Source organism: Andrena cerasifolii, chromosome 1, assembly GCF_050908995.1.
Source record: "Andrena cerasifolii isolate SP2316 chromosome 1, iyAndCera1_principal, whole genome shotgun sequence".
NCBI lineage: Eukaryota > Metazoa > Arthropoda > Insecta > Hymenoptera > Andrenidae > Andrena > Andrena cerasifolii.
The window spans coordinates 28093779-28111506 of NC_135118.1; the positions used below are offsets into that span (position 1 = coordinate 28093779).

At 45.0% G+C, this 17728-nt stretch overlaps 1 protein-coding gene across 2 annotated transcripts in view; it reads left to right on the forward strand.

The window, feature by feature from the left end:
- Positions 1–7474: 7474 nt before the first annotated feature.
- Positions 7475–17728, forward strand: part of LOC143374361 (Krueppel-like factor 6) — a 417548-nt gene continuing 407294 nt past the window's right edge. The window contains exon 1 of one of the 2 annotated variants that reach the window (XM_076822497.1): positions 7475–8907. In XM_076822497.1, coding sequence (XP_076678612.1) covers positions 8806–8907 — 102 coding nt within the window. In that variant the 5' untranslated portion in view covers positions 7475–8805. The remainder of the gene's footprint in view (positions 8908–17728) is intronic. The other variant, XM_076822481.1, reaches the window with a different exon arrangement.

The window sequence follows — 17728 nt, forward strand, 5'->3', positions numbered from 1 at the left end:
ATTAACGTTCCGCGGCACGCTCGCACAGTTTTTAAATATCATAACACACGGATGCTCCTGCCCGTTAATTAAGATAAACGGGGCCATTCAATATTTTAAATAACTCGCTTAATTGAATGTAACGTAAAATTCAAATTGCACAGACTTCCTCCCAGCGTTAACCTTTTTCTGCTACTTACCATTCTTTATATTCGCTGAATGTATAATCGTCGCGGTTTTATTACAGTCGGCTGAAGAAGATTAACATTACACCGTGTAATATTTCCCGAGTACAACTGTCTCTATTCTATTTAAATGGAATTAAACGTTCTCTGAAACTCTTCATCTCCTTTCTTCCGTAGCTCCTAATTCCGATAAGGTTCCCCGTGGTGCGTAGCACAACCGGAGCTGAAAGCACCGGCCGGCTAGTGCGATTTTGCGGTCCGCGACGATCAGCTCGCTTCCTCAGGCTTTAATGGACCACCGGGGCAAAGTCAGAAGGGTAGGAAGCGCGCCCTCGAGGAGTGACATGAAATCGCGGTTAACCAGTCGATTTTGCACATGCGGCAACTGCTGAGAGCGAAAATTCGATTCTTCCTTAGGCGCCCATTAAACTCACGGTGAATATGCAAGCGCGTTAGACCAGATCAATCGGCTTGAATTAAAACGATTACGCTCCCTCGCTTCGAATATACGTACACGTTGTTCGATCTAAGAAACAAAATTTGATGAGGGGCCATTTGTTGATCCTGTCTCATACGTCACGTGGAAGAGTTTGGACGAAGAGTTCCTTTAATTTCGTTCAAACCCTCATACCTACGAAACTGCTGGTGAAGAGGTCTCCTTAAATCGGCGTCTTTGTCCCAGTTATGGCGCCTGATATATGGACATAGGGGCCGTTCCCGTAATGCTGGTTCCCATGTGCAGCTCGCCTCTTACCATAAAATATCTGTTAACAACCATGCTCGATAAGAATTCTTCCTCCGATGCTCTATAAAGCTCGCACGCCTAAAAGCCACCCTATTTCCGTGTCAGAATTTCCACCAGCGATTACCTTTTTTCCTCCGCGCAAGCTGCACGGTTTAACGCTCGGGGTTTGGAAGCTGCCGCGTCAGCGGCTTGGCAGCCGATAAATACCCGGCCTTCTGCTTAAGACCGGAGCCGTGCAAGCTCTCCTCGGAAGTTCTGTCAAGTCGGACGGACCGTTATGCGGGAAGCCGAACGGGATATCAAGCGGCGACGAACTCCGAGTTGCTTTCGCGTGCACGCGTGGTCGCTCATTAGCAAGCAGGCTTTCCTCGCCGCCGCGTGTTTTGAAAGCGGCCGCGAAAATTTATTTCGCCGCTAGCGGTTATTCGCGGCACGTCGTGATTTATGGGGCTCGCCGTTGTCTCGGCGCGCGCGGAACCGAAACTCGGCCGTCGAATCGGCTGGCCGAGGTTCGGGCGTCCTGCTCGCGAGAGCTCCGCATTGTCCGATGAACTCGACGGCAGGACCAAAGAGATCGTTAACGCTTAGTAGCCGGCCGTAAGTCCTCGTCCCATAAATTCCAGCTTCAAGGATGCGAGCGCGCTGAGCCTGGCGAGGGTCGCGCGAAGAATAACAGTTGACACGAATAGTTGCGACTATACGCGCGCATTGCAGCCGCGGCATTATGCAACGCGCGTTACGTCACCCTTTACGGTGTTTCTTGCGCACCGAGCACGATCGTGAAAATCGTGAGCGGCCAAAGGATACACACACTCGCGCGCCGAATGATACCGACGATCACGGCTCACCTTGGCTCCGTGTCGCGCAGAAAGCCACGTTGGGAAACGTTGAGGGCGAAATTTAACGCGGGGTAATTGCATCCTGACTGGCCTCGGCAAATATGACGTAAATCTAATAAAGTAATGTTCCGTTACTCTATTCAAGCCTCATCTCTGCTATCTGTTGACACCATGCACGACCTTGGTATTTACTTTCCTAGTACTTTAACGTTCCATTATCATTATCAACGTATTGTTAACTATTGTTATAGAAGACTAGGTTTTATTCACCGCACCTCGCAGTTATTCTCTAACATCACCACACTCCGGACTCTCTATAACTCCTTGGTTCGTCCTATACTCGAATATGGATCCGTTATTTGGGCTCCCTGTTATAAATGCCACTCTGTATTAATCGAGAGTGTGCAGCACAGGTTTCTTAGACTGGCATCGTATCTCACGGAATCACCTATGTCTTTATTTTGCCATAACTATGACTTCAAGCTGTCGCGCCTTGGATTAATGAGCCTTGATCAACGCCGAGCGGTTACCGATCTTATATTTGAATATAAACTCATCAACCATTCTATTTCATGTCCTCAAATCCTTGAAACACTTAATTTTTATGCACCTGCGATTTGTACTTTTTATAACAAAGGGTTTATCCCGTTGATATACTTAAGTAAATAAATAAATATAATGGCGCGAATTAATTTTTTATCGTTACGTCGTGGCACACCTGAGTTTCATGGCGCTGGTATATATCTTGATAAAAGATGTAGCTGCAAAATATCAGTCGTATGCATAAAAGGTTATATATAGCAGGTATAGTTAGTTTACACGCATTCTAGCAAAACACTGTTGTCTCCATAAAAACACAGTTCACCGCTTTTCACTACCCCATTAGCGGTTAATTAGAGCAAAACCCTGAAATTCGTTTTTAAGCATTTATATATGTAACCTTTCGAAGTGAAAACCAAGTTGATATCTAATCGGACCTAAGAGATTTTGAGGAATCCGTGAAAAATCCTGGAATTGGGTTTTAGGCATTTGTGTGGGTAATCTTTGCGAGTAAGAACCAGGTTGATATCTAACACGGGCCTAAGAGGTGTTAGGGAAAAGTCCGAGAAACTACTATTGCGAGATGAGAAGAAACAAGACTACCCTCAGGCTGAAATGTCACAGGGGCAAGGGGAATCGCCCGCTCGCTCCACCCAATTCCTTGCAACAAAGTCCGCCGCGTAACGCAGAACGCGAACGAAACAAATCACGACAACCCGCGGATATGGAGAGCCGCTAAGAACTTAAAAGTAGGATTTCTTGGAGGGGATACGGTGGAGCGAGCGGGTGATTCCCCTTGCCCCTGTGACATTTCAGGTTGGCGGTAGTCTTGTTTCTTCTCATCTCGCAGTAGTACATTTTACCCCTTTTCAGCACCTTGGGGATGGAATTTCCAAAAATCCTTCCTTAGTGGATTCCTCCGTCATGAAAACAATGTATATACCTACCTTCCAAATTGCACGTTCCTATGTTAAACGGTTTGAGCTGGGCTGATGAGTGGATGAGTCAGTCAAGACTTCTTCTTTTATATATATATAGATATAAGCAGCGGATTCATAAGAATCATCCTGTGCAAGTCAGACGCACGGTAAAGATATTACTGTAACTAATGCAGAGGATCCTGGTTATCCCTTGATGCTCGTATAAATATAAAACGCGGTAGCACGATTACTTTTTTCGTACGTCCGGCGATAACGGCGCGGACGAGGATACAGAGTTTCGCGACAAGCTCGGATATTGCACCCCGGTGACGGCAGACCGTCGAAAGAGGGTTAACGATCGGGTCATTGTACTTGAGGATGACCTTCCCAGCAGCGCTGGACCCGCTGACCGAAAGTACTCGTTACGAGCCGGAGCGTGGGTGTACTCGTATAAAGGGCGCTGACAAAACGACGCTAAAGGGGTTAACAGTTGTCACGAGAATCCGTGCGCGATATTATCGGAAACAGGCGATAAAAGGATCTCGCCGAGATCTTCTGGACGCGATACGCGGTCGTGTTTTTCCTCCTATCCTCCCTCCGCGTTCCCGTGCCAAAAGCGGGGCGGGAGGGGAGGAAATGCGGAAGATTGCCGAGCGGAAACGTCGGATTCATCGGCACGCGTTTGTGCATCGTATCGTTATGTATTTCGCGGAGTATTTCCAATACAGATGCAGGGGAGACAGGAGGAACAAGCGAGAGAGAAGAATGGATTAACGAGGGTCGAAGTGGTCGCTTTATACGGGACGGTATTCACCGTGGAACTATTTTCCAGACTAACAAACGTTCCGCCGGCTCTCTCCGCGGCTAACGGCGAAAATCGACGATCCTATGTATCTCGGTACAAGAAAGCTTTCGAGGGGCTGGGCTTGGATCCAACAACAACCGCCGTATTTATGGTGCCGGGCGTCTTAACCCACTGAGCAACCCGAATGTATCCGGGGGGGAGGAAGCGGTAGTTGAGAGGTTACGAGAGGTCAGGTCCCGATGTAGCATGCCTGGAAATTCATCAGGAACGTATTAGCAGCATTTGAAAGTCAAGACGATTACTTTCCGCGATCGACTGATATTGATGTACTCGGAAAGCACTTTGCCTCCACTTATCCGGCCCGATATTTTCTCTCTTGCCACGTTCGGCCTTGCCGCGAATGCATCAAGCGCCAGGAATCCTTCCGTACGCTCCCGGTGGAATATATTTCATTGTGGGAACGTGACTCGATAAAAAGAAGGAGCGTTTCGAGTCCGGCGGCGGGCTTCCCCGCGGCCCGCAGCGATACGCAGCCCGACCAACGATAGCTCGGACGGAAACGAGGCACGGGGGTCGTGATAAGTGGTTGCCCGGTCTTCTAATTCCATTCGCCATAAATGCCGCTTACGTATCTAATCTGGCATTCCCCAGCGCTGCCCCAGCGTCTCCGCACAACAGCTTTTAACGAACGCGCAGAATCCATGAATCACGCTTGTACCCGTGGCGACGCAGCGCGTTCATCTCCTTGTTGCCCCGCGCTCTCGATGTTGGAGCACGCCAGGCTGAATCACCGGCGATTATTCATTTGCAAATAATTCTTTGGCCGAGCTCGATTTAAAAATCGTCCGCGACGAAACAAACGCCCGAGAAGTTACGGCGAACGAGCTCTCCGAGGCGATTCCGGCGTAGAATTGTTTACGAATGCGCGCACACGCCGCGCAGTGGGGAAACTTTGCGATTTTATGGCCAAAACTACAGAAATGAAATTTTTGAATTTTACAAATTTAATACAAATGTCAATTGAAGAACTATGTCTATTTTCGTGGTCAAAACTTATTTCTAATATATAAAATTCGGCACTTTTACGTTCTAATATGTGAGAAACTAAATTATCCGAAAAACAGCACTTACAAAAATTACGAACGATAAAGATTTTTTTATTATTTTTATTTATACACTTTTTTCTTTGTTAGAGCATGCCTCTGCTACAGTGCAGCAGGGTATAGCAGAATGGTTATCGCTTCTGCCGACAAACAAACATACGTAACACAAACAATCAGAGGATCGAAGCTGAATAAAATCGTTTAAAAAAGATTAAAAAGGTTTGTAATGTATAACATGTGAACCAGTCTCGGTCATAGTTACGTCGTATGTTAGACAAGACACACTGGAGCAACTATTAGCAATTAATAATTGCATTTATATAATAAAAATAGTCCAACGTAAAATAGAAATAAAAATCATTGCAGGATATTATGGGATTGATAACTATTTTATGTATTGAAAATTTATTCTTATATGAAAAGGTTATTTCTAAAACACTACTTTAAAAATTGTATAAATTACGTATTAAAAACCGAAACATAATTATTTTAAGGACAAAAAGATATCTTACGCATCACCAAGAATTGAATCCATGCCTTGAAATTATTTTCAGATCTTTGGATAACACAATATAAGTGTTTGAAGTAACTTGAAAATCTGGATTAATTCTTTGCGATCGGTCTCCATAAATATTTGCGAGTCTATACGAGCTTTGTATTAAAATATTTAACAGTAACATTGGTGGCATTTGATACTCATATGAGTTCTTCAATTGACATTTGCATTTATTTTGTCGAATTGAAAAATTTATTTTTGTGGTTTTGGCCATGAAATCGCAAAATTTCCCCACTGTGCGCAAACAACTTTGGATGCTTTTAAATAAATGGTCCCCGATTGTGAACTGGAGGTAGAAGAATAGTAAGAATGGCCCCTTTGCATGAATGATTTACTTCACCCTGGTTTACGAGATGCTTATCTACTTTACCAACAGTGTTTACGCTAATTATCTTATATCTATTATGTGGTAGGTTGGGGCTAAAAGTCCCGTTTTTCATATAAGCCTATGTAAAATTTAGTAATAACAATCTAGAGATATCTGGGGTTATTTTGTATAATCTATAACTATTATGCTTTACATTCACGGAGTTCGTTTGTTGATATTTTCTGTTGAGTTATACCGCAAAATGTTTGTCAATGCAAAATGGACTTCTTGCCCCACGCACGGGACAAAAAGTCCCTAATGTCTTTTCGTGTAATATTAAACTAAGTAAAAAACTCTTTTCAAATCAACAAATATTCATTAAGCCAATTCTGCTTACATCTTTAACAAAAAAATAAAAATATAAATCAAAGGTTCACTTTGAACTAAAAATTAATAAAAATCGCTGAACTAAAACAAAAACACTATTTAAAGGCTTTGGCATCATTTCTTTATACTTTGGACATCTCATTATGAAACCAAATAATAAAACATATGTTTTCAGTCTGAGGGACTTTTTGCCCCAATGGTACCTCTATAGTTTCTGCGATATATACGTTAGAAAATATTATCATTCAGCAGTAAACAATACCATGCACACATTACTAAAGGAACATACAATCTTAACGTACTTGGCTGATACGCTTTTAAACTGTGGTTTACTTCGTATGAAACAATAAGGACGACGTATTCCTTTTGGTTTTCGATACATAAAATAACGAAGGCGTCGTGTAATTCGCACGAACGTCCAGGAGCGACTGGCGACTCTGTACTCACCTCCGTTTCTCCTCGCCTTTTACATAGCATACTGCGAAACTCAATGCATCGCTTAGAAATAGAGATTTTGCATTCGGGACTTTTAGCCCCACCCTACCCTACTTGAAATGATCTATGGAAACGCGAAGAAAAAGTGTCTACAATATAGCCACTGGTTTCGTGACGCGAGACACCAGCTGTGTGGATACACTTTCTCCTTGTTAAACTATACTATTTTCGTCGCAGCTATCATTTTAAACTCTCTTTTAACCACCACTACCCGTGTCTCGTAAACATGTGCCAAAACGAGAACGGTACCATGACCAAGAAGAAGAATTTGGAAAGCTCTGCCGCGGAGACGCAGCACCCCACGCGTATCAGTTTGCTCTTATTCAGCGCAGAGTGGGTTCCCCGGGAAACGTCGCGACCATACGATAATTCTTTTCATTTACGTTCAAGGATATCGCGAAAAGGAGAACGGCACGCGAGAGCAGCGAGTATCGCCGGCGTGTAGAGGGATAAGAAAAAGTACATGGAGGGGAGGGAGCGGCGTCGCGACGCCACCGAGCGGTGCTGCCACGACGCGAAGCGGCCGCCGGCCACGATAGCGCGTCGCCGGCAGGCGAGCGCGAGCTCGGTACTCCTCGGCCGAGCTCGGCCCCTCTCGCGCTCAGTTATGGCAAGGGAACGTCAGTCACTCTTCGGCGCTCGCGCGGAAGAGTCTGTACGCATCAACGGTCGGGGATACCGTCGGCTCCCTACGGAGTGTCGAATATCTCGTTGATGTTTCTTCGTCGTTCATCCCCCCCGCCCTCGCCCCCCAGCGACGCGTGTCTCTGTCTCGGGCCGGCAGTGTGATCGGCGCGATCGGAACGGCGACGCGACGCCGCGTACCGGAAGTGTATCACGGTGGAAAAGCCGGTAACAAGTGACGGTCGGAACCGCGTGTGTTCCTCGCCAGTGAATGTACACGAGTTACCGGAGAGCGAACGAGCGCGAGACGGAGTGAAGATTCGTTTCAGTGTTCCTACGGATCCCGGGCAGCGAATAGTAACAGAGTGAAGTTATATCGAAGATACGAGGGGGAAGAGAGTGAGAGAGAGAGAGAGATAGAGAGAGAGGGGGCTGGGAGATAGAGGAGGATAAGCGAGAGAAGCCGGATGAATCGAACAGATAACGGGTCGCGACTCGTGCCGGCGTTTTGACGTTTCGCGTTCGGTGGTTACGGGGCCGCTCCGTTGTCAACCGTTCCACGTATGATGGATGCTGTCGCGCGTGTCTGGTGTACGCGACGCTATCGAGAACAGACAGAGCGTCGGGCCGGGCGAGCAGCGGCATTCCAGTGAGTTTTCCCTCCGCTGCGATATACATACGTGTCGCGCAGTGGCCCGCGTGCTTTTTCAACCGCGATCGTACCTAGCGCCGGGGTTGGCAGCAACAGTAAAACGCCGGTAGCGCTATCGGAGGAAGGGGAGAGAGAAAGAGGGAGAGATAGATCGCGCTCTCTCACGGTTCGAAACCGACGGTTCCACCGTTGGTTGGTGGTGTTTGTGCGCGCGCGGAAAAAGGAAGTGGTTAAGCCGGGTCCCTCTCTCGCGTCTCGTTCGTACAGAATCGTCCCATCTCGTTCTGTATCGGTCTCCGTCGGTCATCCCGCCGCGGTGACGTCGCGGCCGTGTCTCGGTGGCTTCTCCTCGATGATAAGCACGTGTGCGTGCCGCTACCTGCTGCGTGTACGTGCATGCGTTAGAGCCGCGAGCCGCGTAACGCCGTGCAGTTAGTGACCGCGCGCTGCCTTACCATCTAGGCATCCTCTTCGTACGACGCGTGCACACGCACACGGGTGGGCAAGGAGGGAGAAAGGAGGGATAGTACCATCGCGTCCCGCGCCACGGTTTTGTTTGTTGGTTCTCTGGTTCCTCTTGTTGGTTTATTATATAAATATATATCTGGTTCGACGTCGTTCGTTTTGTGCCGAGTTCACCAGTTACGAACGGATCAGCCGCCGTAACCATGGATATCCTGCCGAGTGGGAACATATTTAGGGAGTTGCAGGACATACACGACACCGGATACTTTTCGGCCCAGCCATCGCTCGAGGATCATTGGCAACAGGTAAGAAACGCCCCGTCTTCTTATTCAGCTTCGATAGCGCGTGTTATCGTCCAAGAGGCGACTCGGCTCTCCGTTAGAGTATAATAAAGTGAAGCTCGTTGCGTTATTGCGCGCTCGGCGGAACGATTTCGAGTGTCGAATTTCGAACGCGAAACGCGGTCCTGTATAACATCGAGCGCCATATTTGAATCTGCAACGGTCAGTTTACTGTTCAACGTCGGTGTACACCATCGGATTCCATGGCGCGTGTACACCAACGTGATCTAATGAAAAGTATAAAGAGGATTACAGTTTGGGGAAGAAGTTTTGGTCTTGGAGTATTTTAGAAATGTTTTCGCAGAGTAGTTTTCGCCTGCCGGTGGAGTAAAGTTTTCGGTGGATTTTTCGATCGTGCTCCGTTTAAGTCAACTGTCGATAGATGGTGGGCTATTATGGCGGAGCGACGACCTTGAGGCACGGTATTAGATCGTTGCGTACGTTCAGTGACGCGGCCGAGCGTACTATAGACGGCGCGTCCTGTTTGTTTACGAGTGTGCAATGACCTTCCCAGTGGTCTGGGAGGGCAGGAGGGACGGTACTTGTTCTCCATTCAATATCGTAGCCGGAATACAACAGTTTCCTCGCTTCGTTAAAATGGCACGAGTGACGTCACTGGCAACGCCGTTCATCCGCCCAGCGTTTCCCTTTAACGGCTTAAGTCTATTGCTACGAAAGTGACGATTCCGCGAACTTTTCCCCTGATTCTTTTTGCTGTTTCCTTTACAATTAAATCTCCTCGCGTTGATGTCCCTTAGGAACGCAAGGAATTTAGAACGAATTAAAAATATGCACGGTGCTCCAAAGTGAGCTGCGACGTGGTTTCACCAAAAAGGAAATCAAAATTGTGAAATAAATGTTTCTTTTTTTTGTGACGTTTGATTTTCGGGAGAATTGGCTTTAAACGTCGATGGTAGAAATTTGAAGCTATTTTTTTTATTTATTGAATGTGTATTAAAAGTTGAAATGCTTTCATAGGGTCAATGTTACGTTTCATTACACATACACGCACGGCGATAAGTTCAGATTCCTTCTGTTATCGCTACGAAAAGTGACAACTCATCTAATCTGTGTCTGATATCCTAAATCGTTTGATACTGTGTAAACTATGATAAGAAAAAAAACGTTGCAGACTTGTAACGAGACTATTATTAGTTGGATGCTAGTCGCGGCGCGATAAGAAAAAACCTTTCACACTTGTAATCGAACTATTATTAGTCGGATGCTGGCGGCCGTAATAATTGGAATTGCTAAAAACAGAAGTAGACATCGTTAAGTAGACATCAGTCTATATATAAACATTGGTAAACACAAGTTGCGCGAGTACAAGTTTTTGTAACCTCGGTCTTTAAATCTCGAGAAAATCTCTCGACACGATCTTTACATTCATTGAATGATACGATACCCCCGAGAAGTTCGAATCTCATTCAAAAGAAAACAATCCTATTCTACACCTTCGATGTTTCTTTTTCGGCAGGAATCATCTCTTAGAAAATGAAATCCAGTAAAACGCTGTGACAGAGTGTAGCATTGTTGATAGACAGACGGAAATACAAGCACAGATATAAATACAGAGAATTCATAGGTCGCTAAAGAAATCGTTGAAAAATCAAATCAATTTCCATCGAAATTGGTAGTGAAGCATGTAGATTCGAAAAGTGATCGTAAAGGCATTTCGAAGCACCGAGAGAACATGGAACATTCCTTTAAATTTCCCTTTCCTTATCAGCCGAATTCATCCTCCATTTGCCTAATACGTTTTTAATTATCGTTCCTTTAATTACCGATGTCGTATCTGATCGCCAGAGACGGGGAGCGAAATTTATGGCGAGGAAATGTCGGTTTGTCATTTGGCACTCGACATTTGACCCGCGCAACATTGTTGGGTCGGGTTTAGTTTGGCGCTGTGCCTAATTGAACGTCTCGAAGGGTTTCCAGTGGGAAAACCGTCCGGCACTTTAGCCGCTTTCTCCTCTTTCTCGTTAATTACCTGTACGATCGACTGTTTTTATTATCGGCCAAGAAATACATCGCTGCCTGGCTCCGCCAGGCGATATCGCCTCGTTTTAGGACCTCTCCACCCCCCGCTTGTTGCCTCCCCTCGATTACAATCGTTCTGATTGCATTAATTCATCGTCCCGCCCCATTTACTCCAGTCTAGCTTCGTTTCGATACCGAGGAGCAATTCGACGAAACTTCGGGAATATCATCAGTTTTCTGTAACGTTTTGTTACATTTTATGCTTGTCGGAGGGGATCATTATTATTATTATTATTATTATTATTATTATTATTATTTATTTATTTATTTATTTAAACGGAACTAGCCCTTAGTATATATTGTACAGTTAACAAAAATCTGAATATTCCAAATAATGTACTGTGATATGCTTCAGCTGTTCTCTATTTTAGCTTTGCACTTTACTAACGCGATTACTTCGATTACCGGAGCTTGTCAGGCAAATTATTTTATGTCCCCTGCGTCATCTGTCTTAATGTTTTTTTTTCTCTTTGTTTTCATATGTACCCTCCTACTCCTGTACACTAAAGGGAACCCCTTCCCGTTTACAAACAATGAAATAAAATAAAAATGTTGCGTGAGGTATTACATACATACTAAATTACAAGATTAACGATGCAACCCTAATTGCTATTCCGTAGGAATAATTTTGCGCACCGCTGTTAGAAAGGGCGCTAGAGCCTTGTTAAAGACGTCCAACTCAGAGCGATATTTGTTCGTCAGGTTGGATATCCTGTTTATCGGATCGGCATGCGCTACACCAGTCGTTAAGAGCGTGGGTTTAAGCAAAGGAAATGATCTTATCTTTCGTTCAGGCGCATATAGACAGATTTTGCTGTGGATCTCGGGACAGCAAATATGGTTGTTTAAAATTCATGCGCGGGTCATAAAATAATACAGTAAATTCAGAATTACTGTAGTCTTTAAGTATATAATGATTTTGAGAACTTCGCCAAGGTTCATATATATTTCTTCCTAAATGTTTCGTTTGCTCTTAATGAATAACTCTCCAAACATTGGTCGCTCGCTGGTATCAGTGGGTGAGCTCATGATTCCGCGAAGGTCTCACGGTATTTGCAGGTCGAAAAAAATCGATCACGCTTCTTCGGAGTGTTTTACCCGTAAAGAATTTAGAAGGGTGGGTAACGTTTCGCGCACGGGGTTTCGCTACTATTTGGCAAGTTACACGGTGATGCGCATCGACAGCGTGATACGATAGGCGAACAGATGGTTGGGTCACATGGGCAACGCGACAGCGATGGTCGCGTGACCGATAATGCGATTCGACAGGTGCACCGTTGTGTATTCTTCTATTCTGAACTTTACACGATCCCGTTTTGCCGGCAATTATCGCCGTCGGTGGCGAAACGAGCGTTTGACGTGCCGCGACGTCAAAGCCGATGCAACTCGGCCGATTTTCGGCATGCGCAGCAAAGAGCTCCGGCGGTACGAACTCGCTGCACCGCGAGAGGCTTTGAATTCCACCGCGAGGATGTCTCCAAAAGTGCATTCACGCTACTACTGCAGTGCTGAATGTAATTAATTTGAACAGCTTGCATTAACAAACATTCCCGTTAGACGCTTACACCACAATAAGGAAATAGAAATGCATAGTGCCTACTGTGGCGATAAGAAAGTGGATCATAATCGAAATATGGCTTCGTTCCGTTCGAATAAATTCGAATTGACTGACCGTGAGCGTAAATTCACGTCTTGTGTGCATACGCGGGGATAATAGGGGATATACATTTCCAATCAAGTGACACATGTAAATTGGGACACGGTATCGATTGCGATGTGTTAATTCTATAAATAACGATTCTTAGAACACTCGTCCATTAGCGCGAATAATTACGATAATTGCCAGCGGCCGCGTAATATAATGAATGAGGAAAAAATGCCACCGATGAAAATACGGAGTGTGAGATGCCGGGCGACCTTGCTGAAGTTTCCTTTCATCTAACACCTGATGCAATTACTGAAATACGTCCTACGTTATCGAGAACCGATGAATTATGCATTCTCGATACGCTAAGCGGATCCAGAGGCCTGTAATATACGAGGAGTTCCCGAGCGAGCGACATCGAGTCGACTCCCCCTCTGCTTCTTGCGAACCGCCGAATCGGTGAAAATGCTTTTGCGTAAATAATTAAGATATCGCTGAACAATTGATCGCCCCGCGGACCGTGATTCCATCGCGTGGGTATAAATACTTTTCATGGTGGTGTTTTCCAGCGTCTATTTAATATGCAATATCGCAGATCATTTGATCAATTTCCATATAAACGATCTTGGAACGGGATTGGAGAGGAACAGGGTATATATGACACCAAGCGTATATTAAATAAGGCAACGGTTATACTAGATGCGTAGTCCTACGACTAACTACAGTGTGTATGTTCGTATTCAGACGAACGAAGTGGGTGGTTATACTTACTGCGTATTATACTTACTGCAGGGCTGTTCGAGTACTCGAATATGGTACTCGTCTTTAGGTCTGGACTGCTTAGAGTTTTGGATGGAATGGTACGACGATTGAGTGAATGGTTATGCGCTCAGTCGGGGAAATATTTCCTGGTTGGTTTGATTGGGTGTGACACTCTTATTGGTCTTTAGATTTTTGGTTCTCGGGGTAAGATGTGTGGATTATTTGTGAGCGGTAATGTGGATTTTTTTTTTTGCCATGTCTTTTTGTAAATAATTCTTCGAGCCGTCAGGCTCGGCTCGCTTTTCCCGAGCACTCGAACCGCTCTAGTATTATGACGATCACTTCGCATTTCTGTAACACCTATTCTACGAAATGGACATGGATTTAGCTGATTGTTATTATTTCCTGGACTCCTTTATAAAATCCTTTATTAAGGATCTTATTAACAAATCAGAGATTGGGACGGGAAAATGAAATGTTTTCTTCAAGAGAGAATGGATAATACCATAGTTTATTTCAAGATCTGTTAAAACAACCTAATTTTTATTTTCCATGTCCCACAAACTCTTGTACGAATACACCACGGATATAAGTTTCTCACTGTCCATTTGATAAAATTTGAAGCATAAAGTTCATTCAGAATATTTCGATCAACGTCAGTCGCAACAAATCAGACGAAAAATCAAATTGATTTGAAGGAAACCTTCTTTTTAATCAATTTACTAATATTCACTTAAAACTTTCAAAGCGGAGCCTGCAAAGCTCCATTTGTAATAATCTACTTTTGAATCCTACCCGCTGCGATTTTTCACAAAGGGAAAAAAATATATATAAAACACGTGTCTGTGCAGCAGTAAAATGAAATGTCACCCCCCGTCGTGTTTTATTTTTTCGTTTTCGGGATACAGTGCTAATCGGGATAATCCAGCAAGTTGGTCGTGTCGTCGCGAGTGTTGTGACGCTCGATCCTCGTCCGGACAGCACGAGATTTTTCACGCCCCCCCGTTCGGGGGGCTTGTTTACCGATCCGTACGCACAAAATCACCGCCCTTATGACGATGTTGTGTCGCTCGGGGCTCTGCGTTTTACGACTAAACGCGTGAAACTCGCGTAAAAGCTTCAATGATCCCCGACGACAAGAACCACCGCGACGGGGGCGGATGGGGGTTGGAGATGGGGCTGGATGCAAAAGTTTCGCGCAGATGAATTATACGCTCGTGACAGTCGCAGCGGCATCGGTGATATTTTTGTTTTCTCCTTATACACGAGTTGCCGCTTCCACTTGACGTCGCGTATTACGACACACTCGGCTCGCGCGATATTTTATGGCGTGCGGATCGGTACACGAACGTTTCACAATCCCGCCGTGTCGCGCCTCTATTCCAGACGACACAATCTCTCACCCCCTTCCCATCATTTCTGCCTCTCGCGAGAGCTGCGCTCCCGCTTATCTATCGCGAAATTTCGCGAGAGTTTCTTTCGCGCAACTTTCACCCGGACGCCTGCATTTCTTCTGCCGCCTATCACGCGCGCGCGTGGAAATAACCGCGGGGAGCGCCTGAACGCGAGTGCACGCGTGATATTGAAAACTCGTCGAGCTCTCGGCGCACTGTTTGCTTTCTCGCCGGGACGCAAGCAGAAAGATTCCAAGTGATTCGGTTTAATTGTCGTCTGTAGGAAAATTGCAACGCGGAAGTGTGATGTGGAAGTGTCACTGTATTCAGGAAAACGTGTGGTTCTACTTGGATATCTCCAGTAAAATCTAAATTATTCTTCTGCGTTCATATTTTTCTAGAAACTGAGAAACTCGTGATCTTTTGTACTTTCTCCTTCATCTTACTTCTCATAACGCGCATCGTATAGGTACTATTAATTAGCTAGTGTATAGGGGCCGTGCTTAAATTACGTAAGGGTAATTCTGGCGAATTATTAGCCTCCCTCTTCCTCAGTATAAGAATTCGTAAGATTTAAAATTCCATCCCCCTCGTCCCTATTTCTTACGTAATATTTTTTACATTGCATTCTATCAGTTATTGAGATTCATTTAAAGGTTCGTATTTTAATATATAAGGCAGAAAGTGTTTGTGTGTTTGTCGCCTAAAAATTTTTGAACGGTAAACTCTGGGGTCACGAAATGTGCTCCAGCTCATTATGCCTAGCTAATCCAGATGATTGTGACTATTTTCACAAAACAAAAATAAATAAATAAAACAATTCTTTTTTTATAAAATCAGAATCTAAATTTCGGGCAAAGCCAAGTAGTAAAGCTACTTAGTGATTCATATTGAAAATTAGGTTAAGAAAATATTGCGTAAAATTTTACCAGACTTTCTCTCCCCCCTTTGATAAGAAAACTTAAGAAATTCGCGACCCCCTCAAAGGTCTTACGTTAAGGGGTCAGTCCACTGTGACGATTTGAAAAATTAAGCTCTTTTTAAAGATTTTTTTCTCCGTAGATACCACATATAATGCAATAAATCTTTTTGGTATTCATTAAGCTACTCTTATATTATACAAAAAAAATTTAAAGAATTTTTTTAAATTTGTTTTAAAAGTTTTAAACGCGATTATCTCAAAGCAAGATTTTTTCGACTGGTGCAGGTGATGGCAAAAGAACTATTTGACCAATCAGTGTGTAATTTTTACACGTTATTCAGCACATCAGTGGCTATGGCCGGGACCACGGAAACCTTTTTTGATTAACCATTTCATACTTTTTACAAGGCAAAGTGATCGAAAAATTCACCGTATTTCGACACTTACATTTCAAACCTCCGCCATTTTGTTAATTTTTTATCAGTAAAAATAATCCTGGTTCCGGCGATAACCACACTCATAATGATTACAACACACTTTGAATTATTTGTTTAAAATGCGTCGTTCTCCCGAAATCACCTGCACCAGCATTACATCGCTTTCTCAAGGCGCGTACATCTCTGCGACATATATTTAAGAAGCACTGTTAAAAATTTAAAATACATTTTCTTTTATACTGTCAATAAGTGTATTAATAAGTAGACAACCAATTATTTACACTGAACATTCCGTTTACTAAACAATAAATCCTAAAAAATGACAATTTTTCACGACTGCACAGTGGATTGACCCCTTCAGGCCGACCGCATGCCATCACTAAGAACACAAGTTCCTGTCCCACGTTCGACAATCAGTACAAAGTGGCAAAAGAGCAATCCTAGGCGATGGTTCAGACAGCATTTCGCGATCGACGAGCACAGAGGACGATTGCCTCCGCGTAAAAGCGATCGAGGTACGGATCACGGGGGAGGGCACGGGGATTATGATAGTTTCGCAAGCGACACACGACTTGGAAGAAAACGCGGCGGGGTCGCGTAGCTGAAAAAGGAGGTTGTGCCATCGAAGGTTAACAATGCCACGTACCGTAGCCACGGCTACAATGGCATCTTTCGCATCACTCGCATTGCGAGCCATTGTACCGGGAAACCATTGTTTCTCGTCCCATTGCGCGCATCGGTGGCCCAAGCACCAGCAGCAACGGGGAGAGGGCTGGTGGCGCGACGTTGCTGGCAGCGGGGCGGGAGGAATACGAACGGGACAGAGTCGCGTACCAGCGGCCCGTGTTCGAGACAAAAGAGTTACGTCAGGCCCATTCACCCAAAACGCCTTTGTGCGTCCGGATATTCTTATTCCAATGCCAACAAGAGAAACGGAACAGAGGAGATACTGGCAGAGGAGAGATCCCCCTCCCTCATACACCGGCAATCGGTCAAGTCACCGAATCGTGTGCCGCTTAAAGCCGTCCAGAGATTTGCTCTTTCCTCGATTCGTTTGGGGCGAAGTAAAAGTGGCGGTCGGGGCATTTAGGAGGCGTGCAAGCAGTTGCAAAAGTAAAGGGGTGTTTAATAGATCGTGGTAGACCTGAGGAGGCAGAGTATGATTCCACAGTAGAGTTGTTTTGAGGGGTCGCGATAGGGTCTGAGGAAATTGATTTTAGTAATGACACTATTACGTCACTGGTTTACTTGAATGAGTTTAGCAGAGTTCACAGTGAGCGATCTTATTTTATATAATAACTCAAGTGTATGTATACAGTGAAGTGCATAGTTTCGAAGCGCGTAGTCCACTATCGATCGAAGGGTTTGATCCGCGAGATTTCGAGTTTGCTCCGCGAGATTTCGAGTTTGCTCCGCGGGATTTCGAGTTTGCTCCTTTCGTCGCAACGGAACGTTCCCAGCGGGTCGGGCAGAGTCTTCCATGGGAAGTATCGATGCGTCCCGTGAAAACCTCGAACGCAGGATGTTCTCGCGGTAGTTACCGCGCAATCGCGCTTATCCCTCGTTCCCGTTCCGTTTCAGGGGG